General features: G+C 45.9%; 1 protein-coding gene across 5 annotated transcripts in view; it reads left to right on the forward strand.

The window, feature by feature from the left end:
- The window catches only part of LOC144597821 (retinoic acid receptor RXR-gamma-A), a 146,867-nt gene that overhangs the window by 47,737 nt on the left and 76,584 nt on the right, over nucleotides 1-22,546 (forward strand). The window contains exon 1 of one of the 5 annotated variants that reach the window (XM_078407444.1): nucleotides 21,009-21,267. The exons of the other annotated variants lie outside the window; for them this stretch is intronic. Coding sequence (XP_078263570.1) covers nucleotides 21,219-21,267 — 49 coding nt within the window. The 5' untranslated portion in view covers nucleotides 21,009-21,218. Of the gene's footprint in view, nucleotides 1-21,008; nucleotides 21,268-22,546 lie in introns of those variants that run through there. 5 annotated transcript variants of the gene reach the window in all.

A 22,546-nucleotide genomic window follows, 5' to 3' on the forward strand; every position in this document is an offset into this window, starting at 1 on the left:
ACCTGCACAAAAGCAAATGAAACAATCCCGCAGTTCCTAGCAAAGCTTCGGCAGTTAAGTGATGGGTGTAATTTCAAGGAACTGGAGAATATGCTGAGAGACATATTGGTGGTAGGGTGTGCAGATGTGAACATCCAGCGGAAACTGTTGGGTACACAAAAAAATTAACCTTTGAGAATGCAGTCAATACGGCACAGCGATGGAGGTTGCCAAACAAGATGTAGAGCAGATCCAGAAGATCGGAAGGCCTCAAGAGGATCCTACCTCCGTCAATCAGCTTCAAAGGAATGCGTCTGGACTACAGAAGACAAGGAGTCAACCATGGACATCCAAAGACAAGGGTCACTCCTCTAAGAAATGCTGGAGATGTGGTGGCAGCCACGAGCCAGCGACGTGCACATTTCGAGATGGCAGGTGCTTCAGGTGCTCTGGAATGGGTCACACTAAGAGTCAGTGTGAGGCTTTTAGAGCCGACCAGCGGAGGAGAGGACAATCTCAGAAAAAAAGCAAACCACTCGGAGAAGGCAGCTTCGAATTCATCATCAGAGAAAACCATGAGCCACTTGGACGATGAATCGATCAACAAGTTGACGAACTCTGACCCGTATACAGCCACTTTGATAGTGAACGGCAATGAGGTACAACTAGAAGTTGACACTGGAAGTCCATGGACTATCGTACCAGAAGAAGTCTTCAGCAAACTCGGTCAAGATCCTAGACTAGATACCAGTAGCATCAAGCTGAAATCCTACACTGGAGAGAAGGTTGACATCTACGGACAAGCAGCGGTACAGGTGCAGCTCGAACCTCACCGTAAGCCCGAAACGCTGACCATAGTGGTAGTAAAGAAAGGTGCAAGCCTAATGGGAAGAGACTGGTTAAGGAAGTACCCTGGATTGTTGTCAAATCTAGCCAGTCAGAACACGCCAGATCAAAGATTAAGTCCACTGAGTAGTATGCTGTTTGCAAGATGCCATGGACACAGTACTCAACAAACACGCCAAACTGTTTGATAACAGCAGCCATGGAGTACTGAAGGGATACCAAGCCAAGGTATACCCACAAGACGAAAACAGTGGAGCACAGTTTTACAAGGCAGCTCCTGTTTCATATGCTGCTCGAAAGCAGATTGATGCCGCATTGGATGACTAGCTGCAGGATGGCATTATCAAGCCTGTGAAGACAGCAGATTTCGCATGCCCGATCATAGCTGTTCCGAAACCAGATGGGAGAATGAGAGTCTGCGACAACTACAAGCTCACAGCAAATAAGGTGCTGAAAGTTGAACATTATCCCCTTCCAACTTTGGAGGATCTACTGCAGGAACTAGAAGGAGGAGAAAAGTTCTCTAAACTAGACCTCTCCCATGCCTATCATCAGATAGAGTTAGACCCTGGAGCTCGAAAGTTCACCACGATTAACACACACAAAGGTCTCTTCGAGTATACCAGACTGCCCTTTGGGATATCCAACGCACCAGCCATGTTCCAGAGAACAATGGAGAGTCTGCTAGCCGATATTCCCATGTGCAAGCCATACTTTGATGATATCATCATCAGCGGAAAGACTGACGAAGAGCACCTCAAGAACCTGGAAGCGGTCCTGTCGAGACTAGAAACCAATGGGTTACGTCTGAAGAAGGAGAAGTGTGCACTGATGCAGAGTCAGTTGACTATCTCGGACATCGACTGAACAAGAATGGTCTTCGTCCTCTTCAAGACAAAGTTGATGCGGTGCGGGAAGCAAAGCGGCCTGTGAACCAAAGCCAACTCCAGACATACCTCGGCCTACTGGGGTATTACAGGAAGTTTATACCCAACCTGTCACAGGAGATTGCACCATTGACTCAGATGCTGAAGGCGGAGTACAGATCAGCAGATTCAAAGAGTGGGAGGAGAAGCAGCAAGCCTGATCCCAAGTTCAAATGGGGAAAGGAACAAGAGCAGGCATTCCAGAGATCCAAGCTTCTTCAGAGTGACCGTGTGCTGACGCATTACGATCCAGCCAAACCCATCCTGCTCCAAACGGATGCAAGCCCCTATGGCTTAGGTGCTGTGATAAGCCATGTTGAATCAGATGAATGCCCGATAGCTTTCGCTTCACGCACTCTCAAGTCCAGTGAAGTGAACGACACACAATATGAAAAGGAAGGTTTATCCATAATCTTCGGACTGAAGAAGTTCCATAAGCAGTTACATGGAAGGTCTTTCACCATTGTGACTGATCACAAGCCTCTGATGGGACTCTTTGGAGACCACAAGCCGGCCCGCCCGATGGCCTCTGCTCGCAAGATGGTAGATGATCCTGTCTGCCTACAGTTACCAGATAGTCCATCGAGAAGGCAAGAAACACCAGAATGCAAATGCGTTGTCGCGCTTGCCGATCCATGAAGAGGACTCTTCATGGAATCATCCGGAGCTCGCCGAGCTTGATGAAGCACCAGAGACAAGCATCAACATGCTCACCGATCTGGACACAGGAAGTGAAGAGAAGGACACCAAGAAGGACAGAGTTCTCCAAGGTGAAGAACCAAATCATGGAAGGGTGGCCAAGTGCAAGGAATCTTCCAGAAGAAGTAAAGCCCTTTGCCAGCAAGAAAGAAGAGCTGTCAGTTGAGGATGACATAATCCTGTGGGGACCACGAGTGGTCATCCCAGATAATCTGGATATAAGGACTAGAATCCTTGAAGAACTTCATAGCACGCACCCTGGTATTGTGAAAATGGAGGCATTGGCAAGATCATACGTCTGGTGGCCAGGAATCAACAAAGAGTTGGAACAACAAGTGAGAAGTTGTCCAAGCTGTCAGCAGAATCAGCATAGCCCTGTTGCAGCCCCAATCCATCCATGGGAGTTCCCTGAGAGACCGTGGAGTAGAATTCACTGTGACCATGCCAGCCTCGACAATGAGAATGTGCTGATTGTGGTCGATGCTCACAGCAAATGGATTGAAGCCATGGGCAACAGTGATTGCCCTGAGGCAGTTGTTTGCAACTCATGGGTTACCAGAAACGGTGGTCACAGACAATGTTACGCAGTTTGTGTCTGAAGAATTTGCCAAGTTCCTCAGCAGCAACATCTGCCACATTCAAGCATCACCCAAGCACCCGTCCAGCAACGGACTAGCAGAAAGAGGGGTACAGACGGTGAAAGCAGGTGTGAAGAAAGGAAAAGGAACAGACCTGGAACTAAAGATCCAGAAGTTATTGCTGACGTACCGAGTCACACCTCAAGGAACGACTGGAAAGTCACCCTGTGAACTGATGTTCAGAAGAAAGATCCGCACTAAACTTGACAGTCTGCGACCCGATCTCAGCAAAACTGTTCGAAGGAAGCAAGCCTCAATGAAACAGGCAGCAGATCGAGGAAGCAAGAAGCGAGTCTTTGATGTGAATGAGCATGTCATGGTCAAGAACTTTACATCAGGTCCCACTTGGCTTTACGGAATGATAGCAGAAGTCATCAGTGAAGTCCTGTACAATGTAAAGTTGAGTGAGGGAAGAGTCGTTCGTCGGCATATCGATCAAATGAGAGCGTACTTGCCAAAAGGTGACGAACACACCCACTTCCAACAAAGAGAAGTGGTTCAACCAAGCGAGGAGCCACTGAAAGTTCTGCCAACTCCAACCGTAGGTGTAGATCCTGAAGGCACCCAGATAGTGTAGATCCTGAAAGCACTTCAGACAGTAACGAACCTTTCATCCACAGTGATAACACATCATCACAACCAGAGCCTGTTATTTCAGATCATATGAAAAATCCAACACAGACACATAGACGCATGTCTAATAGAACTACAAGAACACCTAAAAGATTTGATGATTTTGTTCTTTATAAGTGAACCTACATATACACAAAGCAATGTGTCATGTATTTTGTTTGTCACACATTTTAGTTACGATATGCAGGTCTATTGTTTGATATTATGTGACTTTAGACATGGGTATGTGGGTAGTTGATTTAAAGAAAATCCATTGGTAATATTGCAGGTTTTGATATATTGGGTTATGATGAATCTAATTGTAAGATGATTTTCATAATACTATTTGGAGAACAGTGTATTATTCAATTATATACACATTGTGGTTTTACACATTGCACCTGGGATCGCAGATCACGTTTTTGTGAGTTACATTACATTTATTATACATAACATAAGTGAAGAGGAATATTCTCACTGAAGAATGTATCCAATTGTTTAAAGTTGTAAACTGAGGTTAGTTGATTTAGTAGGCAACAAGAAGTCATTTGTACAAGCTAAGTTTTGGAAAAGAAATTTCATAGGTTTTGGTGTCACAGAGTATGGATTTGTGTAAAACATCATATACAGTGAAGATGAAATTGTGTTACCTGCCTCCAAGTTAAAGGGGGAGGAGTGTTGTGTATAAGAATATGATATGCGCGGGGGAGACTCAAGATGGCGATAACATGATAACAGCACTTTTAAATACTTGTGTGTTCTGAGTTTTATTCTGAGTCCGATTCCAGCACAAATACATAACAGAGGAAAAGAAAGAGAAACAGACGCGAGAGTGGGTGTGAACTTGGTTGAGTGTCCATCTGATAGCCAGAGTGCAGGAGTAACGCAGTGGGTCAGGCAGCTTCTCTGGAGGAAAAGGATGGGTGGTGTTTTAGTTCAGGACCCTTCTTCAGACTTTCCATCTGTCTATGTGAGAGAGAGAGAAATAGAATCAACGAGTAAAAATAGAAAAATCAGGGAGCAAAATGGATGAGAATGATAGAGCGAGAGCTAGGTAGAGAGAGATGAAGGGAGGGAGAAAGGGAAAAAGAGAGACCAGAAAATAAGAAAGAGAGATAGAAAGGGAGGGGGAAGGAAGGAAGGAAGGAAAGAGGGAAAGAGGGAGTGAGAGAGTGAGAAAAAGAGAGTGAGTGAAGGAGGGACAGGCACTGTAAGCTCATGCTTATCCAAGCACCAGGCAAGCCTGAAGTGACAGGTTCTGGAGGACAGCTTGTTCCATTTTAGGACGCGCAGTCTATCGAGCAAAACAATCTATTTTTGGATGTACTCATTCATATTTACTTTTGAGCCCATATGCACAGTTCTAGTTAATATTTTCATTGCTTTTACATTTGCCGTCTCTGCCTTTTCTGCAGGCACATGGCAGCAGATGTGCATATGTTTTATGTATTGTGTTTTGGTTGCACACGGAGCCATGACTAAGAACGCTCAGTGCCTGCAGATAGACACAAAGTGCTGGAGTAACTCGGGGGGTGGGGGGTCAGGCAGCAACTCTGGAGAAAATGGATGGGTGACAATTTGTGTCAGAACCCTTCTTCAGACTAGATGTGGTGGGGAGAGGGGTAATGGAGATAGAAAAGGCCTTCTCCTACCTTCAGTGTCTCCCCCCCCCCCCTTTTACTTTCACTCTGAGGGCAGAGACCCTGGTTCAATGCTAATTGTCTGTATGGAGTTTGGGGCTGTATGGTGCTGCCTGTAAGGAGTGTGTTGTACCTTCTCCCTGTGATCGCGTGGGTTTTCTCCAGGTGCTCTGGTTTCCTCTCACACTCCAAAGACGTACAAGTTTGTAGCCTAATTGGCTTGGTAAAATTGTAAATTGACCCTAGTATGTAGCATTGTGTTGGTGTGTGTGGGGATTGCTCACTCGGCGCAGACTCGGTGGGCCAAAGAGCCTGTTTCCACGCTATATCTCAAAACTAACAAAACTAAACTGCTCAAATGAGTCACTACCTCGCTTACCATCTCAGGAAGGGGTTGGAAAGGTAGTCGCCATTGCAATGCACGGTGGTCTGTATGGAACAAAGTACCAGAAACAGCAAGCTGATAAAGACCAGATAATCAATTGCAGTAATGTTGACTGAGGGGGAAGTCATTGAGTCGAGATAATTATCACTGCTCTTCTTTAAAGTGCTGCTCTGGAATTTCTTCTATCTTCCATGAGGTTAGACAGTGCCTCAGACTAATGTTTCATTTGCGAGATGCACTGCAAAGTAGGAGCCTGCACTGTGTCTCAGGAATCGTCCACATTCTACATAAGGCTGCAGCTTACTGAGTTTCTTTGTGACCACTGTTCAATGCAACCAGAGGCCAAGTGCCCCATGGGGAATCACTGGAGCTAATGGGATGGATGAGCAAGAGGAGTCAAAAAACGGGGAGCAATAAAATGGCGGGGGGGGGGGGGGGCTTACAGGACCAGAGACCCGGGTTCGATCCTGACTACGGGTACTGTCTGCATTGAGTTTGTACATTCTCCCTGTGATCGCGTGGGTTTTCTCCGGATGCTCCTCCCACATCCCAAAAACGAGCAGGTTTGTAGGTTAATTGGCTTCTGTAAATTGTCCCTAGTATGTGGGATAGACCTGGTGTATGGGGTGATTACTGGTCGGCATGGACTCAATGGGCCAAAGAGCCTGTTTCCACGCTGTATCTCTAAACTAAACTTTACAGCCATTGCTGTGTGGTGACAGTAATGCCAGACAACAGTGATTAGGGAGACACAAGGAACTCAGATGCATTGGAGTAACTCAGCAGGTCAGGTGGCATCTGTGGAGGAAATAAATAGGCGATGTTTTGGGTCAGGACCCTTCTTCAGACTGATACATACTGATTAATGTGGACTTTAGGAGGAGAGGAACACCCCTGTCTACATCAATGGTGTGGATGTGCAGTTTACCAGAGAGTACAAATACCTTGGAGTGTACCTGGACAGTAAACTGGACTGGTCCAGGAATGCTGAGGCTCTGTACAAGAAGGGACGGAGCCGGCTGTACTTTTTGAGAAGACTCCACTCCTTCAACATCTGCAGTAAGATGCTGCAGATGTTCTACCAATCGGTGGTAGCCGGTGCCATCGCTGTCATGTGCTGGGGCAGCAGGGCGAAGGCCGCGGACGCCAATAGGATTAACAAACTCATCAGGAAGGCTGGCTCCGTCCTGGGGGTGGAGTTGGATTCATGGGAGGTGATCTTGGAGGGGAGGATGCTCCTCAAACGGCAGAGCATCCTGGACAATACAGCTCACCCCCTCCCTGACACACTGGTCAACCTGAGGACAATTGACAATAGACAATAGGTGCAGGAGTAGGCCATTCGGCCCTTCGAGCAAGCACCGCCATTCAATGTGATCATGGCTGATCATTCACAATCAGTACCCTGTTCCTGCCTTCTCCCCATACCCCCTGACTCCTCTATCTTTAAGAACTCTATCTCTTGAAAGTATCCAGAGAATTGGGCTCCACGGCCTTCTGGGGCAGAGAATTCCACAGATTTACAACACTCTGAGTGAAAATGTTTTTCCTCATCTCCGTTCTAAATGGTCTCCCCCTTATTCTTAAACTGTGGCCCCTGGTTCTGGACTCCCCCAATATAGGGAACATGTTTCCTGCCTCTAACGTGTCCAATCCTTCAATAATCTTATATGTTTCAATAAGATCCCCTCTCATCCTTCTAAATTCCACCGTATACAAGCCCAGTCATTCAACATACGACAGTCCTGCCATTCCGGGAATTAACCTAGTGAAACTACGCTGCATGCGTATTTGGAGTACCTTCAGCAACAGACTGGTTGCACCAAGATGCAGTACAGAATGCCACAGGAGATCCTTCTTCCCTGAGGCTATCAAACTGTACAACTCCTCCCCCTTCTGTTGTGAGGTGATTGACTCCCCTCCCTGATCTTTGCACATCCCCAATCCTTTCCACTCGTCACTTTAATGTCAGGTTTCATGTAGTTTGTGTTTTTATGACTGTTGGCAGATCGATTTCCCTCCTGGGATAAATTAAGTACTATCGTATCGTATTAGGGAGAAACTGTTCCCAGTGTGAGAAAACTACATAACAAGAGGCGTAGGCTAAGAGAGTGTCTTATTAAAGGAGCACGTTGAGACTGCAATGGCTGAGAGGTTGGTGAGACTTGGAGCCACCCTTCAACCAGGGATTTGGATGCTGTGAAATGGAGAAGTCTGCACATTACGGGAAAGATTGGGTGCTGGGGCGAGGAGGTGGAACAACACCGTTCTTTGAGAGCAGACCCAGGCACGATGGACCATACAGCCTGCTCTGTGTCGCAGGTTCCCATTAGTCAACAGTGCCTTGGCCTGACTCTAAAATGTTCCTATCCTTTCGGTCAAAGATAGGTAGAGAAAAAGGCATTGGCCCTGTACTCACTGAAGGATGAAGAGGGACCTCATTGAAACTTACCGAATAGTAAAGGGCTTGGATAGCGTGGATGCGAAGGGGATGTTTCCACTCGTGGGCGAGTCTAGGACTAGAGGCAATAGCCTCAGAATAAAAGGACATACCTTCAGAAAGGAAGATAGACACAAAATGCTGGAGTAACTCAGCGGGACAGGCAGCATATCTGGAGAGAAAGAATGGGTGATGTTTCGGGTCGCGGCCCTTCTTCAGACTGATCTCCATGGTCAGAGTGAGGCCCAGTGCAAATTGGAGGAGCAGCACCTCATATTTCACTTGGGCAGCTTACACCCCAGCGGTATGAACATTGACTTCTCTAACTTCGTAACCCTTGCTTTCCCTCTCTCCACTCCTCACCCTTCCCTGTTCTCCGACCAGTCTTACTGTCTCCAACTACATTTTATCTCTATTTGCTTTGTTGTTACCTTCTCCCAGCTAACATTGATCTATTCTACATTTTCCTTGATCTCCATTCCCTTTGTCCTGTTTTCATACCTTACACTTCCTGACCTAAGCATTTCCCTCTCCCCTGATATCAGTCTGAAGAAGGGTCTCGACCCGAAATGTCACCCATTCCTTCTCTCTCGAGATGCTGCCTGTCCCACTGAGTCACTCCAGAATTTTGTGTCCATCTTTGGTTTAAACCAGCATCTGTAGTTCCTTCCTACCTTTAGAAAGGCGATGAGGAGGAATTTCTGTAGTCAGAGAGTGGTGAATCTGTGGAATTCATTCCTACAGACAGCTGTGGAGGCAAAATCAATGGATATTTTTCTAGGCAGAGATTGACAGATTCATGATTAGTAGAGGTCTCATGGGTTTATGGGAGAAGGCAGGAGAATGGGGTTGGGAGAGAAAGATAGATCAGCCAAGATTGAATGGTGGAGTAGACGATGGGCCAAATGACCTAATACTGCTCCTAGAACTTATAAACTTATGAAGAAATCTGATTCCCACACAACATCTGCCCTCTGCAGATGAGTGTGTGCTCTCCCACATTGAATAACAGTGTACGACGGAATAGAAGGGCAGAAAATGGGCTCTGCTGCCTGGCTAAATTTTGATATTTTCCCTTTACTCAGCCTCATGGCTTCTTTCTGCAATGTTAGAAGCCTTTTCCTTTGATCCCATAATATCTTTAACTTGAGTTAACCACAGTTGAAGCACTTTTCCGCCTGTGTTTTTGTGGTCTAAGGGATATTTATTTGTTGTAAACTTGGTAGTATTTCTTTAAATGTTGGCCATTGTTTACCCACTGACATGCCTTTCAATATAGTTTCCTGGCTCACCAGAGCCAATTCACATCTCATGCATTTGAGGTTAGCTTTGTTTAGTTTAGAGTCTCTGGTTTCTGACGGAACTAAATCTCTTTCGGTGTTAATATCAAATTCCATCGTCGATGCCCTCTCTGGTTACAAACACCCAACTTACGTCCAACCTGCATAAACGACCGAGAGTTTGGGGGAATGATGGGGTGGATTTGCCAGCTGCAGCAGGATTGCAGGCATCTTCTGCTCTCTGAGAACTGGGTTCGCAAGAATATCTGAAGGGCTGCTTGAACAACGTTTTGCCCTTGGATGGCCTCTGATTTTGTTTAAATATATTTGCCAGTCGACTGCATTTCCGACGTGAACTGTTCGAGTTACGTTCAGTTCTCTGGAACAGAACCCTGTCTCAAATAAACGAGAACCTGTATAATAACGACCTTTCCCTAAGGACCCCTTAGTTACTGAATTATTAATTAACCCTTGCTCGTTGCAAGTACTTGATCTAAAATAAACCGTTCACTCACGATGCAGGATCTCAACCCAAAATTTAGGCAATTCCTTTAGCCCCCCCTCCAGAGATACTGTTGAATTCCTTCAGCAGTTTGTTTTGTGCTCCAGATTCCAGCATCTGCTGACTTACAGTGCCCTCCATAATGATTGGGACGAAGACCCATCATTTATTTATTTGCCTCTGTACTCCACAATTTGAGATTTGTAATAGAAAAAAATCACATGTGGTTAAAGTGCACATTGTCAGATTTTAATAAAGGCCATTTTTATACATTTTGGTTTCACCATGTAGAAATTATAGCAGTGTTTATACATAGTCCCCCCATTTCAGGGCACCGTAATGTTAGGGACACAGCAATGTGATATAAATGAAAGTAGTCATGTTTAGTACTTTGTTGCATATCCTTTGCATGCAATGACTGCTTGAAGTCTGCGATTCATGGACATCACCAGTTGCTGGGTGTCTTCTCTGGTGATGCTCTGCCAGGCCTGTATTGCAGCCATCTTTAGCTTATGCTTGTTTTGGGGGCCAGACCCCTTCAGTTTTCTCTTCAGCATATAAAAGGCATGCTCAATTCGGTTCGGATCGGGTGATTGATTTGGCCACTCAAGAATTGACCATTTTTTAAGCTTTGAAAAATTCCTTTGTTGCTTTAGCAGTATATTTGGGATCATTGTCTTGCTGTAGAATGAACCGCCGGCCAATGAGTTTTGCGACATTTGTTTGAACTTGAGCAGGTAGGGTGTGTCTATACACTTCAGAATTCATTATGCTACTACCATCAGCAGTTGTATCATCAATGAAGATAAGTGAGCCAGTGCCTTCAGCAGCCATACATGCCCAGGCCATAACACCCCCACCACCGTGCTTCACAGATGAGGTGGTATACTTTGGATCTTGGACAGTTCCTTCTCTCCTCCATACTTTGCTCTTGCCATCACTTTTCGTCTCATCTGTCCACAAGACCTTTTTCCCGAACTGTGGTTGCTCTTTTAAGTACTACTTGGCAAACTGTAACCTGGCCATCCTATTTTTGCAGCTGACCAGTGGTTTGCATCTTGCAGTGTAGCCTCTGTATTTCTGTTCATGAAGTCTTCTGCGGACAGTGGTCATTGACAAATCCACACCTGACTCCTGAAGAGTGTTTCTGATCTGTCGGACAGGTGTTTGGGGATTTTTCTTTATTATAGAGAGAATTCTTCTGTCATCAGCTGTGGAGGTGTCCCTTGGCCTGCCAGTCCCTTTATGATTAGTAACCTCACCAGTGCTCTCTTTCTTCTTAATGATGTTCCAAGCAATTGATTTTGGTAAGCCCAAGGTTTGGCTGATGTCTCTAACAGTTTTATTCTTGTTTCCCAGTCTCATAATGGCTTCTTTGACTTTCATTGGCACATCTTTGGTCCTCATGTTGATAAACAGCAATAAAAGTTTCCAAATGTGATGGAAAGACAAGAGGAAAGACTGGGTGCTGGGAGCTCTCTTATACCTGCATTAAGGAGGCAATTAAACACACATGAGCAATTACAAACGTCTGTGAAGCCATGTGTCCCAAACATTATGGTGCCCTGAAATGGGGGGACTATGTATAAACACAGCTGTAATTTCTACATGGTGAAACCAAAATGTATTAAAATACCCTTTAATAAAATCTGACAATGTGCACTTTAACCACGTGTGATTTTTTTCTATTACAAATCTCAAATTGTGGAGTACAGAGGCAAATAAATAAATGATGGGTCTTTGTCCCGAACGTTATGGAGGGTACTGTACGCTCACGCATGGGCTTTTTACTGTGGTGATCTAAAGATTTGCCTTTTGTATATTCCAGGAATTGCTAATTATGTCCCAATGATAATTGTGTTATTCTCTTTGCATGTTCCTCTAATTTCCTGAGTTTCACTATGCCCTGCGTTGCTATTGTTCTTTGTGGGTCTATGTACAACCCCGTTCAATGTCTTCCACAACTCATTTTTTTCTCTACCCAACTTGATCTGACCTGAAATGTCACCTATTCCTTTTCTCCAGAGATGCTGCGAGCTGCTGAGTTACTCCAGCATTTTGTGTCTATTTTTGATGTAAACCAGCGTCTACAGTTCCTTCCTACATACACTGATTCTGCCTTGTTTGCCTCATGTTCTGTTTTTTCCTAGAGATAAGTACCCTCGTATATTTGATTCCCAACATTGATCAATTTGCAACCTGTCTCTCAAATGGCTGAAACAAGGAACTGCAAATGTTGGTTTGCAAAAAACGACAAAGTGCTGGTGTCATCCAGCAGGTCTGAAGAAGGCTCCCAACCCAAACATCACCTATCCATGTTCACCAGAGATTTTGCCTGACCCGCTGAGTTACTCCAGCACTTTGGGTCTTTTCCACTGTCTTTAATGTCTGTTGGATTGCACCAATCATACACAAATACAGCATGGAGAAAGGCCTTTTAGCCCATGGCAACCATCAACCACCCATCTACACCAGTCCTTAATGAATCCCATTTTTAAAATTTGAGTCAAAGAGAATAGAAACAAACACTTCAGCCCACCGTGCCAACCATAATAATCTCTCTACTTTCTTACATTAGGGATAATTTGCAACACAGCCAACTAACCGATCAACCCACGTGTCTTGCGGATGTGCGGGGAAACCAGAGCACCTGGGGGGAAACCCACGTGATTCCAGGGAGAATATGTAAATTCCAAACAGATAGCACCGGAGGTCAGGATTGAATCCTGCTCTCTGGCCCTGTGAGGCAGTGAGTGGCTCTACCAGTCATGCCACTGGGCATCCTATTTATGTCATCAATTTATCTATCTTGCAATAAATACTGCTTGCAGTATATAAAGTGTCTTCAATTTAGCTTTTTTTCCATTTTTCCTTGCTCTGACACTAATTGGAGGTATGAATTATTGCTGTGTGCCTGGTCCCATCTTGACACACCTTGATTATCGTTATTAATTGTCTTCTCTTCAACACCAGATCAACCACCCCGCACTACGCACAAAGATTAGGCTAAACCCTTATCTTCATATTGGTATTAATTTATTATTGTCACGTGTACTTAGATACAGTGAAAAGCTGTTTTACATACCAAACATGAGTACAACAAATAGTGCAAAAGAGAGTGCAGAATAAAGACTTGCAGCTGCAGAAAAAACGCAGTTTTTAAAAAAGGTGCAAGGCCTGCGACAAGGTTGCTTGGAAGATTTGGAATTTATCCTTTGAAAATGGGAGGTTTGTTCAAGAGTCTGATAAAAGCGGGGAAGAGGCTGTTTTTTGTTTAATTCTTTTGCCATACCCCTACTCCAGAATACACTGTCTTGTTCACCACACTCCTCCTGCTAGTCCTTTCCTTTTCACATGCCCACAGCCTGATTTAATATTTCTTATATTCTACTTTCACATTCCATTTTCCTTTTCCTTATACATTTCTTGAAAATTCTTTGGTGAATTCTCATTCGTTCGCAACGTTTTTCTGACAACGTTATAAGCCTTTTCTTCAATTTAAACTGTTTTCACTTCCTACTTTAATCCATTGTTGGACATCTTGTCATTTTTTTATTGTGCTTTGGAAGAATGTGTATTTTCTGCAATTGTGTATTAGTTCTATAAATCTTAGCCAATGCCTTTCCGCAGGCATTCACTAAAATATAGTTTCCCGAATTACTATCACCAAATTGCCCTAAACAAAGGTTTGTAAACCTTGGAGTCCGATTAAAATACATCACGTTTGATGTTAATGTAAAATTCTGTCACATTATTGTCATTCTTCCCTCAGGACCCTTTAACAACATGAGCATTAATTAACCCTCTTTGGTTGCACAGACAAGATCTCAAACAACACGTTCCCCACTCAGTTCCTGGGCACATTTACCTGGATATCTGTCTTGTCTACAGTTCAAGATTCATTCTCTACATTGTTGATGCTGATATGATTTGACCGGTGTTTATGTAAATTGAAACCCCTTGTGATTATTGCATTACTCTTGCCACATGCACCTCCAATTTCCTCATTTACATTATGCCCAACAACCATTATAACATATTGACTATCGAAGCAAAGAACTGCAGATGCTGGTTAATACACAAAAGGACACAAAGTGCTGGGGTCACTCAACAGGTCAGGCAGTATCTCTGGAGAACATGGATAGGTGACATTTTGGGTCGGGGCCCGTTGTCGGTGAGAGGAGGCGAGCTTTTTCAAAGTTGGCATACCTTAAGGAGATTTTGCAGTGGATCAATGAAAATGTAGAAACAAAGAACTGCAGGTGCTGATTAATACACAAAAGGACACAAAGTGCTGGAGTAAATCAGCAGGTCAAGGAGCATTGATCTGCAGAGTTACTCCAGCACTTTGTGTCCTTTTATAATACAATGACTGCACATTTTGCCGCCTCTCGTCTGGACTACCTGCATACACGTCACAGCTGATTGTTGATGACAAAGCCTACAGCAGGAGACAGCCTCTCTTTTTGACCTTGGCAACCGTGCCCACGGTGCCAGGATTCCACAATGCATAAAGCCCTGGTGAGTGCACACCCAGAATATTGTTTAGGTTTTTCTTGTCGTGTGTACTGAAGTACAGTAAAAAGCTTTGTTTTGCATGCCGTCCAATCCAAACAGATAATACTATGCATAAATACTCATGTGCAATAGGTAGAACAAAGTGAAAAATACAGAGTGCAGAATATGGTTCTCAGCAATGTAGCGTAACAGTTCCAGAGACAAAGTTAACATCCGCAATGAGTCTGAGGAGAATTAGACTGTATCCTAGTTTATGGAACTACCGTTCAGAAGCCTGATAACGCAGGAGGAGATCGATTTGGTCTCATACCTGACGATGTGATCGAGGGATAAAGCAAAGGTTCATCAAAAAGGGTACTAAGACTGAGGTGAATGTCGTAGGTGAGAAATTAACCAGAATGATCTATGTTCTTGCGGTTCAGAAGATGGAGAAAGAATCTCATACAATGTTCCTAAAGGGCTTGATAGGATTGATGTTAAGATGATGTTTCCCCACATTGCTATGTCTCGAAGGAGCGGCACAGCCTAAGAGATTGGTTATTCAGGACTGAGAAGAAATGTTTTCACTCAGGTTCTTGAACCTTTGGAAGTCTCTACTCTGAAGACCCAATGATGCTCAGACACTGAGTATATTCAAGAATGAGATCAGTAGAATTTTCAATAATAAACTAATCAAGCCATATGGAGTAAGTGCAGAAAAATGACTTGGTTCTGTTTCTATTTTTTGTGTTCATGTGTTCTGACATGGGAACCAATTTCTTGGGCAATCTGGTCCTTATTTTCCACTTTCTCTGGGAGCTGTGCTAAACGTACAACTGTCTGTAGTTTTCCCAAGTTACAACAGTTTAGAAGGCAGAGAAGGAGATAGTAATAGTTCCATAGTTACAAAACATTGCAGGTAGAGATGAGGCAAAGCATTGGCCTCATAAGAACACTGAACCTTGAAGAGAATTGCTCACAGAACTCTGGCTGGGGCTGAGCGACCATGCATAATCCCGCAATGGTGTTGGTATTGGCTCATTACTGTATCGTGATGCAGTGAAACACTTTGTTTTATTGTGCTGTCCAGGCAACTCATACCATGCATGAGTACAATCAGCACTCAAAAGAGAAAATGAACAGTGAGTGTAGAATGTAAGTTACAGCTACAGATAATGTGCAGATAAAAACGTGCATGGGCTGGAATACATCCTTCGCATATCAGACCATTCAAGAATCTGATAACAGCAGGGAAGAAGCTATGATTGAATCTGGTGGTTCATTTTTTTCAAGCTGTTGTATCTTCTGCCCAGCAGGAGAAGGGAGAAACAAGAAGTGAGTTCTTGATCATGTTGCCCGATATTCTGAGGAAGCATGAAGTGTAGATGGAGTCAATGGGGGGAGGTAAATGATGGACAAGGCTGCTTTGCAAACTCCCTGCAGAGTAATTGCTATGATGCATCCCGATAGAACGCTTTCTATGGTGAATCTGCAGAAATTGGTAAGAATCATTGGAGACATCCTTAGTCCTTTGAGGAGAGAGTGGGGTTGATGTGCTTTCTTGGTCATGGTGTTAATATGGTTCTACTAGGACAAATTGTTGGTGATATTTACACCTAGGAACCTGGAGCTCTCAACCATCTCGACCATAAGAAATTGCAGAGAATTGCAGACGCAACCCAGACCATAACCAACCTCCCTTCCATTGACTCCATGCCACTAGCATCATCAAGGATGAGTCTGGCTCCAGCCAATCCTTCTCCCCTCTCCCATCAGGCAAGTGGCATAAAAGTGTGAAAACACACACCTCCAGTTTCAGGGACAGTTTCTTCCTAGCTGTTATCAGGTAATTGGACCATCCTATCAACAACTAGAGAACAGTCCTGAGCTACAATATACTTCATTGGAGACCACGGACTATCTTTGATCAGATTTTACTGGAAGGCAGATTATTATCTGAATGGTATCACAAAATGCTGGAGTAACTCAGCAGGTCAGGCAGCATCTAGGAGAGAGGGAATGGGTGACGTGTCGGGTCAAGACCCTTCTTCAGACTGATGTCAGGGTGGCGGGACAAAAAGAAATGCCTCCAACCTTATCGTTCCCCAGCCCCGCACGGCCCGATTTTACCTTCTACCTAAAAAACATAAACATAACTGTCCTGGCAGACCCATTGTTTCTGCCTGTTCATGTCCCACCAAACTTATTTCCACCTACCTCGACTCCATCCCCACCTACTTCCAAGACACCTCACATGCTCTCCATCTCCTCGATAACTTCCAGTGTCCAGGCCCCCACTCCCTCATCTTTACCATGGATGTCCAATCACTCTACACTTCCATCCCCCACAAGGATAGTCTTGAAGCCCTCCGTTTCTTCCTCGACCGTAGAACCAGCCAATCCCCATTTACTAACACTCTCCTCCGCCTAGCAGAGCTGGTTCTTACCCTTAACAACTTCTCCTTTGACTCCACCCACTTCCTTCAAACCAGAGGCGTAGCTATGGGCACTCGCATGGGCCCTAGCTACGCCTGCCTCTTTGTCGGGTACGTCGAACAATCCCTGTTCCAGATGTACACCGGCCCCATCCCCGAACTCTACCTCCGCTACATCGACGACTGCATTGGTGCTACCTCTTGTACCCGTGCAGAACTCACTGACTTCATACATTTCACCACCAATTTCCATCCTGCTCTTAAATATACTTGGACTATCTCCGACATCTCCCTACCGTTTCTGGACCTCACCATCTCCATCACAGGAGACAGGCTAGTGACTGACATCTACTACAAACCCACTGACTCGCACAGCTATCTGGACTACACCTCTTCCCACCCTGACTCCTGCAAAAAGTCTATCCCCTACTCCCAATTCCTCCGTCTACACCGCATCTGCGCCCGGGATGAGGTGTTTCACACTAGGGCATCAGAGATGTCCTCATTCTTCAGGAAACGGGGCTTCCCTCTACCATTATAGATGAGGCTTTCACTAGGGCATCCTCTATATCCCGCAGCTCCGCTCTTGCTCCCCCTCCCCCCATTCGTAACAAGAACAGAATCCCCCTTGTCCTCACCTTCCACCCCATCAGCCAGCGTATCCAAATCATCCTCCAACATTTCCGTCACCTCCAACGGGACCCCACTACTGGCCACATCTTCCCATCTCCTCCCCTTTCTGCATTCCGCAGAGACCGTTCCCTCCGTAACTCCCTGGTCCACTCGTCCTTTCCTACCCAAACTATCCCCTCCCCGGGCACTTTCCCCTGCAACCGCAGGAGATGCAACACCTGTCCCTTTACCTCCCCCCTCAACTCCATCCAAGGATCCAAACAGTCGTTCCAGGTGAGACAGAGGTTCACCTGCACCTCCTCCAACCTCATCTATTGTATCCGCTGCTCTAGATGTCAACTTCTTTACATCGGCGAGACCAAACGCAGGCTCGGCGATCGTTTCGCTCAACATCTTCGCTCAGTCCGCCTTAACCAACCTGATCTCCAGGTGGCTGAGCACTTCAACTCCCCCTCCCACTCCCAGTCTGACCTTTCTGTCATGGGCCTCCTCCAGTGCCATAGTGAGGCCCACCTAAAATTGGAGGAACAGCACCTCATATTTCGCTTGGGCAGCTTGCAGCCCACGGTATGAACATTGACTTCTCCAACTTTAGATAGTTCCTCTGTCTCTCTCTTTTCCCCCCTCCCCCTTCCCAGTTCTCCCACTCTTCCTGTCTCCACCTATATCCTTTCTTTGTCCCGCCCCTCTGACATCGGTCTGAAGAAGGGTCTCGACCCGAAACGTCACCCATTCATTCCCTCTCTCCTACATGCTGCCTGACCTGCTGAGTTACTCCAGCATTTGGTGATACCTTCGATTTGTACCAGCATCTGCAGTTATTTTCTTACATTATCTGAATGGTGTCAGATTAGGAAAAGTGGAGGTGCAATGAGACCTGGGTGTGCTTGTAGATCAGTTACTGAAAGTAAGCATGCAGGTACAGCATGCAATGAAGAAAACTAATGGCATGTTGGCCTTCATTGCAAGAGGATTTGAGTTTAGGAGCAAGGAGGACCTACTGCAGTTGTACAGGGCCCCGATGAGACCGCACTTGGAGTATTGTGTGCAATTTTGGTCTCCTAATTTGAGGAAGGACATTATTGCTGTTGAGTGCAGCATAGGTTCACCAGGTTAATTTCTGGGATGGTGGGATTGCCACATTATGAAAGAATGGGTCGACTGGGCTTGTATTCACTGGAATGTAGAAGGATGAGAGGGCTTATTATAGAAACATGTAAAATTCTTAAAGGATTGGACAGGCTAGATGCAGGAAAAATGGTCCCAATATTGGGGGAGTCCAGAACCAGGGGTCATAGTTTAAGAATAAGGGGTAGGCCATTTAGGACTGAGATGAGGAAAAAAAAATTCACCCAGAGAGTTGTGAATCTGGGGAATTCTCTGCTGCAGAAGGCAGTGGAGGCCAATTCACTGGATGTTTTCAAGAGAGAGTTAGATTTAGCCCTTAGAGCTAAAGGACTCAAGGGATATCGGGGAAAAGCAGGAACAGTGTACTGATTTTAGATGATCAGCCATGATCAGATGGCGGTGCTGACTCGAATGGCCAATTACTGCACCTATTTTTCCATGTTTCTATGTTCTATGTTTATCTTGCACTGAACATTAATCACGTTATTCTCTATCACGTATTTGTACACTGCGGATGGTTCGATTATAATTACGCATTGTCTTTCCCCTAACTGGATAGCACGCAATAAAAGCTTTTCACTGTACCTCGTGACAATAAACTAAACTCAAACTCCTCTCTATCTCTATCTCTCTATCTCTCTATCTATCTCTATCTCTATCTCTATCCCTCTCCATCTCTTTCACTATCTCTCAGCCATCACCACTTCAGCACCAGTGATACAGTGGGTACTCCACCACACTTCCTGATGTCATGGCAAGCCCCTTTGTTTTGTTGACATTGAGGGGGAGGTTATCATCTTGACACAACACGACTAAGCTCTCCATCTGCTACTCTCGTCTTGTTGTTTGAGATATGGTTCACTATGATGTGGTGCTGTCGTATCAAAACTTAATTGATTTAGAGCAGAACTTGTCCTCGCCGTCAGGAGTGCATGGAGCAGAGGCATCTGGTCACAGGGGGGTGCGCTGAGTCCTGGATCTAAGTTTGGAGATGTTTTGCTGGAATTATGTTGTTGAAGATGGTGTTACTCTATAAACAGGAGTCTGATCTAAAGGTAGACGCAATATGCTGGAGTAACTCAGGAGTCAGGCAGCATCATTGGAGAACATGTATCGGTAATGTTAGGGTTGGGGCCCCAACATGTTCCCCAGGGATGTTCTCCAGAGATGCTGCCTGACCTGCTGAGTTACTCCTGCAGGTAGACACAAAATGCTGGAGTAACTCCGTGGGACAGGCAGCATTTCTGGAGAGAAGGAATGGGTGACGTTTCAGGTCGAGACCCTTCTGTACTTTTGTGCTTTGTACTTACTCCTGTACTTTGTGTTTATCTTTATGTACACTAGCGCCTGCAGTCCCTAGTTTCTCCAGGAGTCTGATCTAGATGTCCTTGTTATCCAGATGTTCCAGGGATGAGCGTAGGGTCAGGGAGATGGTTTCTGCTGTGGACCTGTGACGGTGGTAGGCCCACAGCAGAAACATCTCCCTGACACTACTCATCCCTGGAACATCTGGATATCCATCCTACACTCATCCCTGGAACATCTGGATATCCATCCTACACTCATCCCTGGAACATCTGGATATCCATCCTACACTCATCCCTGGAACATCTGGATATCCATCCTACACTCATCCCTGGAACATCTGGATATCCATCCTACACTCATCCCTGGAACATCTGGATATCCATCCTGCACTCATCCCTGGAACATCTGGATATCCATCCTGCACTCATCCCTGGAACATCTGGATATCCATCCTGCACTCATCCCTGGAACATCTGGATATCCATCCTGCACTCATCCCTGGAACATCTGGATATCCATCCTACACTCATCCCTGGAACATCTGGATATCCATCCTGCACTCATCCCTGGAACATCTGGATATCCATCCTGCACTCATCCCTGGAACATCTGGATATCCATCCTGCACTCATCCCTGGAACATCTGGATATCCATCCTACACTCATCCCTGGAACATCTGGATATCCATCCTGCACTCATCCCTGGAACATCTGGATATCCATCCTGCACTCATCCCTGGAACATCTGGATATCCATCCTACACTCATCCCTGGAACATCTGGATATCCATCCTGCACTCATCCTTGGAACAGAGGCCATCTGGCTGATTGCGTGGGTTATGTCTCATTGAAGTGAGGCTGGTAGCTGAGGCAATCAGACCGAGGGGCTGAACGCCAGGCCGGGCTGGGCTGGGCTGCTGCCTTGTTCCTTTAAGAGAGCGGCGGGGCGGTGCGGTGGTGCACGGCGCTGTGTGGTGTGTGGGGGGCTCGCTGTCTGCAGCGGCGGGGAGCAGCAGGGGGACAGGCACACCGGTGCATGGGTGGCAGGCAGGCAGCCAGCCAGCCAGCCAGGCAGCCAGGCAGCCAGGCAGCCAGCCAGGCGTGGAGCGTCTTTGCAGCGGCCAGCAGCAGCAGCAGCAGCAGCAGCAGCTCCTCGCATGTCCGGGAGCGGGCGAGCACCGTGGACCCGGCACCCGTGTGGCCGGCAGTAGGACATGAGAGGCGGTCGCCGGCACCAAGTATGAAGCGCTGGTAGGAGCGAGGCAGCGACATGTACGGCCACTACCATCCCCTGGTGAAGCTCCCTGTCACCTACAGCCGTGAGTACAGCGGCCGCAGCTCCCTGTCCACATCTCCCCGCGATCCTTCCCTCCCTCTCTGTCTCTCATCCTCATTCCCTTTCTGTCTCTCCTCTCTCTTCTTTCCTCTCTCTCACTCTTTTTTCTCTGCCATTCTTTCTCTCATTTTTTCTCTCTCACACACTTTATTCCCCCACACTTTTTCTCTCACTCTCTTTCTCTCACTCTCTTTCTCTCACTCTCTTTCTCTCACTCTCTTTCTCTCACTCTCTTTCTCTCACTCTCTTTCTCTCACTCTCTTTCTCTCACTCTCTTTCTCTCACTCTCTTTCTCTCACTCTCTTTCTCTCACTCTCTTTCTCTCACTCTCTTTCTCTCACTCTCTTTCTCTCACTCTCTTTCTCTCACTCTCTTTCTCTCACTCTCTTTCTCTCACTCTCTTTCTCTCACTCTCTTTCTCTCACTCTCTTTCTCTCACTCTCTTTCTCTCACTCTCTTTCTCTCACTCTCTTTCTCTCACTCTCTTTCTCTCACTCTCTTTCTCTCACTCTCTTTCTCTCACTCTCTTTCTCTCACTCTCTTTCTCTCACTCTCACTCTCTTTCTCTCACTTTCTTCATTTCCCTCTCCCTCTCCCTCTTTTTCTCTCACTCTTTTTCTCTCGCTCACTTTTCACTCTCACTCTCCACCCCTCACTCTTTTTCTCCCCTCTCTCTCCCCCCCCCCCCCCACTTTTTTCTTCTCCCTTTCTTTTTTCTCCCTCGTCCTCTGCTCTCTTTCTCTTTTCCTCTCTCTTTTTCTCTCTTCTCTTTTTCTCCGACTTCTCATTTTCTCTCCCCCTTTTTTTTCTCTCACCGTTTCCTTCATCACTTTCATCCCTGTTATGCCATTATCAAGTTTTATTAATTAAATCTTTCCTTCCACGTCTCGGTAAAGGGGACATTGTTATCTTTTCCCTTGCTCTTCTTTTTCTGGGTGTGGCTCTGGTCTCGGTACAAATGTTCCCTGAGATGGGACAGGGGTTGGACACTGGGATGGGGTGGGGGTTGGACAAGAAAGCTGTGGAATCTCCACTGCCAGGTTTGTGTTGAGCCCTGGGGTAGTTTGGTCAATCTGCCTGAGGTGCTGTTTAAATTTGCAGTGAATAAAACTGGTGTTTCTTTTTCCAAGATCCCCGGCAGTATCTCCCCCTTCCCTAGCCACCATCCCCCCTCCCACCCTGCTAGCACACGTGTGTGATGGGATGGGGTGTGTGATGGGATGGGGTGAGTCGCACTCCCAAGAGGGACGTGAGACCAGCCC

This window comes from Rhinoraja longicauda, chromosome 11, assembly GCF_053455715.1.
Source record: "Rhinoraja longicauda isolate Sanriku21f chromosome 11, sRhiLon1.1, whole genome shotgun sequence".
Taxonomy (NCBI): domain Eukaryota; kingdom Metazoa; phylum Chordata; class Chondrichthyes; order Rajiformes; family Arhynchobatidae; genus Rhinoraja; species Rhinoraja longicauda.